This window comes from Hyla sarda, chromosome 8 (assembly GCF_029499605.1).
Source record: "Hyla sarda isolate aHylSar1 chromosome 8, aHylSar1.hap1, whole genome shotgun sequence".
Classification (NCBI taxonomy): domain Eukaryota; kingdom Metazoa; phylum Chordata; class Amphibia; order Anura; family Hylidae; genus Hyla; species Hyla sarda.
The window spans coordinates 172358418-172367616 of record NC_079196.1 but is presented as its reverse complement, the minus strand read 5'-3'; the positions used below and the strand labels follow the sequence as shown (position 1 = coordinate 172367616).

The 9199-nt window shown below is 42.2% G+C and overlaps 1 protein-coding gene across 2 annotated transcripts; it reads left to right on the top strand.

The window, feature by feature from the left end:
* The first annotated feature begins 1744 nt into the window (after positions 1-1744).
* On the top strand, positions 1745-8817 carry LOC130284867 (hemoglobin subunit beta-2-like). Of its 2 annotated transcripts, none has more exons than XM_056535748.1 (4): positions 1745-1795; positions 6273-6517; positions 7217-7439; positions 8636-8817. In XM_056535748.1, the coding sequence occupies exons 2-4, from the start codon at positions 6426-6428 to the stop codon at positions 8762-8764; spliced, it is 444 nt and encodes a 147-aa protein (XP_056391723.1). In that variant the 5' UTR covers positions 1745-1795; positions 6273-6425; the 3' UTR covers positions 8765-8817. The 2 variants fall into 2 exon arrangements, with proteins under 2 accessions (XP_056391723.1, XP_056391722.1); XM_056535747.1 differs by having other exon boundaries at positions 1750-1795; positions 6354-6517.
* Positions 8818-9199: the final 382 nt, after the last annotated feature.

Below are 9199 nucleotides of genomic sequence, written 5' to 3'. Positions count from 1 at the left end.
CGGAGCGCTCGGCGTAACACCAACTTGTGCAAATGGGGTCTTTCATGCTGTCGTTGAGGGACCCTCATATAAAAAGGCTGAAGGAGAATAACCTGTACTGGGTGTCCACGCTACAAGACCCCCGGTATAAGCTGAAAGTGCCTGAAATGTTAACCAATTACCGCAAGTTGGAAAGGATGCAGCAGTTCCAAAATAAATTAAAAAGTATGCTTTACACAGTGTATAAGGGTGATGTGACAGCACAACGGGAATCTAACAGGGGAAGAGGTGAAAGTAATCCTCCTCTTCCCACGACCACGCCGGCAAGGACAGGATGCTTTACAGACGTGTTGTTGATGGAGGAAATGCAGAGCTTTTTAAGTCCTACGCATTGCCACAGCCCTTCGGGGTCCACCCTCAGAGAACGACTCGACCGTCAGGTAGCAGACTACCTGGCCTTAACTGCAGATATCGACACTCTGAGGAGCAATGAACCCCTTGACTACTGGGTGTGCAGACTTGACCTGTGGCCTGAGCTATCTCAATTTGCGAAAGAACCTCTGGCCTGCTCTGCTTCAAGTGTCCTGTCAGAAAGGACCTTCAGTGCAGCAGGAGGTATTGTCACTGAGAAGATAAGTCGCCTAGGTCAAAAAAGTCTAGAATACCTCACCTTTATTAACCTCCCTGGCGGTATGATTCTTTCTGGAAATTTGTACCAAAAGCGGTACAATTTTTTGCACTGAATTTCACATCTACCCCCCCGCCCATTTCACATCTCCCCCATCACATTCCCCTCCCTTTTCACATTCCCCCTCTCCCTTGTCACATCCCCCCGTCACATTCTCCCCCCTCCTTGTCACATTCGTCCCCCTTTGTCACATTCCCCCCCTTGTCACATTCCCCCCCTTGTCACATTCCCCCCCTTGTCACATTCTCCCCCTTCATGTTACATTCCCCTTCCCCTGTCACATCCCCCCCTTGTCACATTCCCCCCCTTGTCACATTCCCCCCCTTGTCACATTCCCCCCCTTGTCACATTCTCCCCCTTCATGTTACATTCCCCTCCCCCTGTCACATCCCCCCCTTGTCACATCCCCCTCCTTCAAGTCACATTCCCCCTCTCCTGTCACATTCCCCCCTCTTGTCACATTCCCCCCCCCTTGTCATATTTCCCCCTGTCACATTTCCGCCCCTTCATGTTACATTCCCCTCCCCCTGTCACATCCCCCCCCTTGTCACATTCCCCCCTCTTGTCACATTCCCCCCCCCCTTGTCACATTCCCCCTCTCCTGTCACATTCCCCCCTCTTGTCACATTCCCCCCCCCTTGTCATATTTCCCCCTGTCACATTTCCGCCCCTTCATGTTACATTCCCCTCCCCCTGTCACATCCCCCCCCTTGTCACATTCCCCCCTCTTGTCACATTCCCCCCCCCCTTGTCACATTCCCCCCCTGTCACATTTCCCCCCCCCTTCATGTCACATTCCCCCCCCCCTTGTCACATCTCCCCCTCTGTCACATTCCCCCCTTTGTCACATTCCCCCCTTTGTCACATTCCCCCCTTTGTCACATTCTCTCCCCCCCCCCCCCCCCCCCCCCTTGTCACCATGTCCTGCAGTATCATACACTAGGTTTGCCGGGCAGATTTCAAACCTAGTGTATTTGCTGCAGAACAAGTCCTTTCCCCTTCAGCCAATCACAGGCTTTACACCACTGCGGCCTGTGATTGGCTGAGAAGTGAAAGGTCCTGTAAGATGAATAGAGCAGGGACCAGAGCGCACGGAGGGGGAACGACATCTTCAGGGACAGGGACTAGGTGAGCAAAAGTTTTTTTTATTTTATTACTTTTTCCTTTTACATTTAGCTCAGTGTTTTTCTAACAGGGTGCCTCCAGCTGTTGTGAAACTACTACTCCCAGCATGCCCGGACAGCCTTTGGCTGTTCGGACATGCTGAGAGTTGTAGTTTTGCAACAGCTGGAGGCCCCCTGGTAGGGAAACACTGACTTTTAGTATTTTTCTTTACCTGCTCTGGCCGGCCCCCGCATGTTTTCCCGGGGGCCGCATCGCTATATCGCATTGCTTTTGCGATATATCGTGCAGCCCGGCCGGGAACTCTGCAATTCTACCCCGAGCGTGACTCGGGGTTACCGATCCTGGCTGGGAAAATTAACCCTGAGTCACGCTCGGGAATACCGCTCAGGAGGTTAAGATGAATGAGGGATGGATCCCGAAGGGACTGACAGTGGGCGATACAGTGGGCGATAAAAATGGCATGTGTACATGCATAATTTTTCTGGCCTCTGGTGCTGCACTGTGGCTTCAAAAACCAAACCAAAAAAAAGGCACATAACAGGGATTAAACTAATAAGAATAGTATTACTTAACATACCACTCCTATCTGGTGGCACATTAGATTGCACGTGCAGTGCCCCAAATTTGAAGTAGGAGGTCCGACCAAGCATCTTTTTCCATCTCCAGGTTCCTAAAATCAATGCCATATACACATCCCCTGATAGGGGACGTAACAGGGATTAAACTGATAGGAATAGTACTACTTAACACACCTTATAATAACGCAGAGAGGCAACGCAGAGAGAGGAGTCTGAAGAAGAGAAGTCAGAGGAGGAAAGTGGCTTTGAGGAGTGAGAAGACCAAACACAGCAGGCGTCCCAGGGGGCTGGTGTTGTACGTGGCTGGGTGGAGGAAGAGACCTTCAATGACATCAGTGAGGACAAGGAATGGGACATGGCTAGCTTGGTATCCAACCTTGTGCAAATGGGGAGTTTGCGGTTGTGCAAATGGACTGTTTGCGGTTGTTTGCGGTGCGTTAAAAGGGGAGTTTGGTCTGTCACTGCGAAGCGGGCGTAACCCTTACACTACCTGATCGATACAACATCATACCTGATGTTTTAAAGCACGTTATTCAAAACAATTAAGGAATGTTAGGTGATTTATGCCCTTTATGGATTAAAACCAGACTCTGCATCAACTATGTAATTTTCCATGGGAGTTTTACAATGGATCCCCCTTCGGCATGCCACAGTCCAGGTGTTAGTCCCCTTGAAACAACTTTTCCATCACTATCGTGGCCAGAAAGAGTCCATGTGGGTTTTAAAATTCGCCTGCCTATTGAAGTTTATGGCGGTTCGCCCGGTTCGCCTGTTCGTGACATCACTACTCCAAAGTAAAGCTTGATGAGGTTGCTCTGGCAATGTAGCTGATAATACAGGGATGTGCTGCTTTCCTTCCAACAATCTCTAGAGAGCAGTGCATTTGTGATGCTGAGGATACGGATCCTTATCAGAAACACAAAATGTCACACCCAGCAAGCCTCACACACTTTCAACGGACTCCCTGTAAAGCTGAAAAGTTGTATTTACCACAAACAGGTAGTAAACCCATAGCTGTAAAGGCACAACTGTTAGGTTTCCTATAATTATAGGATGCAAGGAAGAATACTACCAGTGGCACCAGTTCACAATTGTTTGACCAGGTTCATAATGTTAGTGTCCCGGGGTCTAAACACTGCATCATTGAGTCAATGATACAATCCCTTTTATCCCCAAGGGATTTTTGCCAATAGAGTCAGTTTGTCACTATAACATTTTTGTAGGTTCACAATACAGGCCTTCACAGATCATAATTTCCAGCACATGCTGCAGATGCTTAATTGGACTGAGTTTTGGAGGCCAAGTCACCACAATGAACTTAAGGCTGCCCTATAATTATAGACACAACACTTGTAGGCATTAATGGTTTGACGATTAACCTGGTGACTGGGTATTGAAGGGGTATTTCAGCTCTAAAAATGTATTCTCTATCAACAGGATAGGGGATAAGTGTCTGATCGAGTAAATCCATGGATAGTGGATAAGATGTTTACAGCGGAGTGCCCCTTTAAGTGTTTAAGAATACCCTATAAGCTACTAAGAATGGAGAGAATTAAAACATTCTAAATATGGCTTAAATAAATGCTTTTTAGGATGTCCTTTAGTATATAAGTGTAAAGCCATTAAGGAAGCTCAAAATAATAATAAGGATAATAAAATTACTTACAAAGAATACTTGAAGTAAGTGGCCAGAACACTGAATTAAGACTGGAGGGGACGGAGATTACATGTGCGGTGCACTCCCTTTATTCCAGGGGAATAAACAGCTTGTTATCCCCAATCCTAAAGATAGAGGATTACTTCTTGAGATGGAATTACTCCTTTAATGCCTGACCTAGCCTAGACACTCTGAGCTTCTGGGGCAAATATACACTGTAATTGAAAATGTAAGGCTATTTCTAAGTTTCTAATGTTAATCATATATTGAAATATATATGTGCAAGTGACATCTGGTTATTAACCCCATAGGGACTCCATTTACCTTAAAGGGGTTATCCACCATAAGGTGACTTTAGTACTTACCTGCCAGACAGTAATGGACATGCTTAGGAAGTATTCATGCTTGTCTTGGGGCTAAATGGCTATTTTGTGAGTCCACTATAACGCTGTGGCTATCTTTTTGTGAAATGGCTATTTCCTGATGAAGTTTCCTCCCTCCAACTACAAGTCCAAGGCTCCCTTGTTTATAAGTGTAAGTTCACTTTTCTCCCTCCCGCTCATCAGTCACCCCACCCTTTGCAGCACACCTAAGCTATGCAGGCTGTTCACGAAACTACAATTCCATGCATCCTTGTGGAGAATGATCTCCTTCCCACGCAGTGGTCGCTCCAACCATTGAAGCAGACAGTCTCCCTTTTACAGCCAAACTAGTGATATTGGCCCAGATTTATCAAACTGTGTGAGAGAAAAAGTGTAGTGATTTTCCCACAGAAACCAATCACAGCTCAGCTTTCACTTTACGAGAGCCCGTTAGTTGAGCTGTGATTGGTTGCTGTGCGCAAATCACTCCTCTTTTCCTCTCAAACAGTTTGATAAATCTGGGCCATAATGTCTCGGGCTGCACTGCAACCTGGGAAAACCTGAGACGGCACTCATTTTGTATTCTGTTAAAAATAAACATCAGGGCAAAGATCACTTAAGAATTGCAAGACCATCTATCAAACACAGGTACAGACACTATATTACTAGCAACACTAAATTAAAGTAAAATAAAAAATAAATCCTGGAATACCCCTTTAAGAACTGGGTCCTATTTCTCAAACTGATGTGTATCTTTAAGTGGCAATAACTTTAGAATGTTTTTACTTATTGAAGTGATTACGTTTTTATGTGATTATTTTTTGTGACATCTGTACTTTATATTAGTGGTCAATTTTTGCTAATATATGCAGCAGTTTTTGTAAGAAACTCCAAAATATTACGTTGCACAGAGCAGGAGATCAGCAGGACATATGCATACATCCATTCGCAGTAACATACCCACAGATAGGCATACGTCCTGGGGAGGAAAGGGGCTAATGGGCTGGTACAAATATAGAGTTTTAGAATTACAAATGGAAAGGTTAGTAAATGTTTCCAAAGGAAAAGACCTCCATAATATAACATTTAGGGGGACATTTCTCATTGTTTGCTTTGGTGAGTTCTGTAGTCATTTTTTTTTTTTTTTTTTTGCTTTAGTTTTGCTTATGTGCTACATATTTATCATACTATCACAGGGGGTGAACAATTTGGAGCACATAAGCAAAACAAAAAACTTGCAGCTGAGACTTTGTGAGACTTAAAATTTGCTCACGTACGGGAGTTTTGTACTTCAGGTCAGACCTGGAGTAGACTTGCGACTTTTTGAAAGGGGTTTTGCGACTTTCCCAATCATAAATACCTGACCACTGCAAAGTGAAAACTGAACTTTTCTTAGGTAAGGCTGTTTGTAACTTTTTTGCTTACTCACAAAAGTCGCCAAAAAAAGTGCTTAGGCGCACGTGAGACTTTTTGTGCGACTTTTGTAAGCAAAACAAAGGCTCTAAATACCTTGATAAATGTCCCACTTAATGTTTTAAAATCCTCTCTATGCCTGTCTGAAAAACAGGACCAAATGAAGGTACAATATGGGACAATGGAATTCTATCAGTCCATACTATGGATCGATACACAAATACAGTAAAGCCTGAGTGATGTGATTTTCCACTTTGCTCAGAAAAGTTTTATTATTATTATTATTATTATTAATGTCATGTTGTATCACTAAGTACAAAGTATGAAGAAGCACAATAGTCAAATTGAAGACTGTTTTTTAAATGTAATTTAAATATAGTTTAACTAAAATGAATTAAATTTTAGTTGCATACAGTCCTGTTACTGACAAAATTGTGCAATAGTCACTATTGTTGACCACTTTCTAAAAGTTATCAGATTGTTGTGGTTAGTAAGAGGATGATGCAGCAGAAATGTACATGAGTTAACAACAGGAAGGTCACTATATAAAGGACACTCAGTGGCCGAGCTGCACAGCACCCTGCAAGACATTCTTCTCTACAAGCTCCAACCCAACAGCAACAATGGTGCACTGGACTGCTGAGGAAAAAAACGCCATTACCTCCATTTGGGACAAGGTCAATGTTGAACAGGATGGTCATGATACCCTGACAAGGTAATGGCACAACCATATCACATCATTTTCACCATTTTATTATTAATACATAAAATGTGATTTTTTTTTATTTCCTATTTCCTATTTACACCCTTCTTATTTCCTATTTGTTTCTTTTAACTTGCCAGTCAGTGAAGATATTGATATTTACATGCAGGGGTAAAATACTCTCAATGGTTGTAGGGGGATGAAGGGGATGAAGGGGATGCAGTGCTGGAGTAGCGCTCTGTGTCTTCTTCTGAGATTGTCCATACACAGTGGTACTTCCAGAACACCTAGCTGTGCAATGTACTGCAGCTAGCTGTTCGGTGACTGTTGTGCATCGGCAAAACAGTAAAGGGGACATAGCGCTACACTTGTCTCCCTTTCATACCCACATCAGAAAGTTTGCTACTCTTATATGCACATAAGCAAACATCTGATAGTTTGCTCCAATGTACCAATGTATGAACCAAGATATTACAGATAATAGTAGCAAACATTTATGGTTAATAGAGGTGGAAAAGGTTTCCAGCCTCTAAATAGGAATTAGAATATTTCCATTGACAGATAATACACATATAGTAATTGGTGAGATCATGAGATGCAAAGTAAATGTACAAAATGTACAATGAATGAAATATATTTACATATACACAACAGTAACATTAAGACCCTTTTTCAAAATGAATAAAATGTCTTATTTTATTTTCTCATTAGACTGCTGGTCGTGTACCCCTGGACCCAGAGATACTTCAGCAGCTTCGGAAACCTTTCCAATGTGACCGCCATCTCTGGCAATGCCAAGGTCCACGCACATGGCAAGAAGGTGCTCTCCGCTATTGGCGATGCTGTCCATCACTTGGATGATGTAAAGCATCATCTGGCTGCTCTCAGCAAGACCCATGCCACGGAACTCCATGTGGACCCCGAAAACTTCAAGGTAGAAAATTACTTTTTACTCCATTACCATTCATTCCTAACCCGCTAGATTATTATTGATTGACTTTTTCACTTCCTATTGGTGACATTTTTGTGAAGAAGCCAGTCATTGCCATTTACTATCAGTGCAGTGCTCTATCCATAGTAATGGGACTATTGCAGATGTTTTCTAAACTATTCTATAAATAAATGTGACTGTCTCATATACATGAGATGGACGTGAGTTATTACATACATTGGCTGACATTTATCATTGTCTTTAGACTGTTTTTTGTGTCTACAAAAGGCGCAAGCAGGGTTTATTTGCGCCTTTTTTGCACCTTTTGGTTTACACATTTCTGCTGATTTTGAGTTGGAATCCACTGATTTTGGCAATACACATGATACGGAAGGGTATTATGAACTGCGCCTTTTTGTGAAAAGGTGCAAAAAAGGCGCAAAGCCTCTGAAAAGTCTCCAAAACTACACCAGCCCAGAGTTAGCTTTTTGGTGTATGTGAAGAGAGAAATTTCAGAAAATGTGACCTGCACAAAATTTATCAAATGCTCTGTGACCATTTAATACATTTGGTGCTCCTACACATTACCAGAACACCAAAAAAAAGGTTTAGAAAAATGCTTCACTCACACCTACAATGATAAATGCCGGCCAATGGCCGGCATTTATCATTGTAGGTGTAAGTGAAGCTTTTTTCTACACCTTTTTTGTGTGCTGGTAATGTGTAGGAGCACCAAATTTACTAAATGGTCACAGATAATTTGATACATTTTGTGCAGGTCACATTTTCTGAAATTTCTCTCTTCGCATATACCAAAAAGCTAAGCTAAGACTGCGCTGGTGTAGTTTTAGAGACATTTCAGTAGCTTTGCGCCTTTTCTGCACCTTTTCACAAAAAGGCGCAGTTCATAATACCCTTCCGTATCATGTGTATTGCCAAAATCAGTGGATTGCAACTCAAAATCAGTAGAAATGTGTAAACCAAAAGGCACAAATAAACCCTTCTTGCGCCTTTTTGCGCCTTTTCTAGACACAAAAAACTGTCTAAAGACAATGATAAATCTTAGCCATTATGTTTTCTTGAATTAGTCGCTTCTATCTCCCATACCTTTTTTGTAATATTTTTAAAAGAACTTAAACTTTAACAGTTTAACATTTAACAGTTTAGTTTAACACTAACTATAAACTTCTCTTCCACAGCGTCTCGGAGAAGTTCTGGTCATCGTCTTGGCCTCCAAGTTGGGATCTGCATTCACCCCTCAGGTCGAGGCTACTTGGGAGAAGTTCATCAATGTCCTGGTTGCTGCTCTGAGCCACAGCTATGTCTAAATCATCAAGACATTTCTGCTGAAAATGCTGTCACATAAAATAAAAAAGGCTTTGAGAAGTTAGAATTGTATTTTTCCTTCTTCCTTACAACTTGCTACACATAAAGTACACAATAAATCTGCTCATGTGATTCCCATAGATGTCAGCATCTTGTCACCTACATTGTAAAGGAGTATTCCGTCCAGAGTGGACTTTTTTTTTGGTGTGACACTGTTTATACATTTTTATAGTACTATATAATATAAAATTATCACAATTTTTTCTAATTCAAGCTTTTCTATATAATCCTAGATCTTGTTTCAGATGCTTTACTTTTTGTAACTTGAAAGGGTATTATATTAGTTCTATCAGTATAAAAAGTTATACGATCTTACAATGTACTTACTGTAACAATCCCATACAGTTTTTAGAGCTTTGCTCATTGTCACTTATAGG

Excerpts from the sequence above, each read along its gene's own strand:
- LOC130284867 (XM_056535748.1), top strand. The coding sequence starts at position 6,426 with ATGGTGCACTGGACTGCTGAGGAAAAAAACGCCATTACCTCCATTTGG. Across the intron at positions 6,518-7,216 it reads GGTCATGATACCCTGACAAG|ACTGCTGGTCGTGTACCCCT; the intron begins GTAATGGCACAA and ends TTTTCTCATTAG. Across the intron at positions 7,440-8,635 it reads TGGACCCCGAAAACTTCAAG|CGTCTCGGAGAAGTTCTGGT; the intron begins GTAGAAAATTAC and ends TCTCTTCCACAG.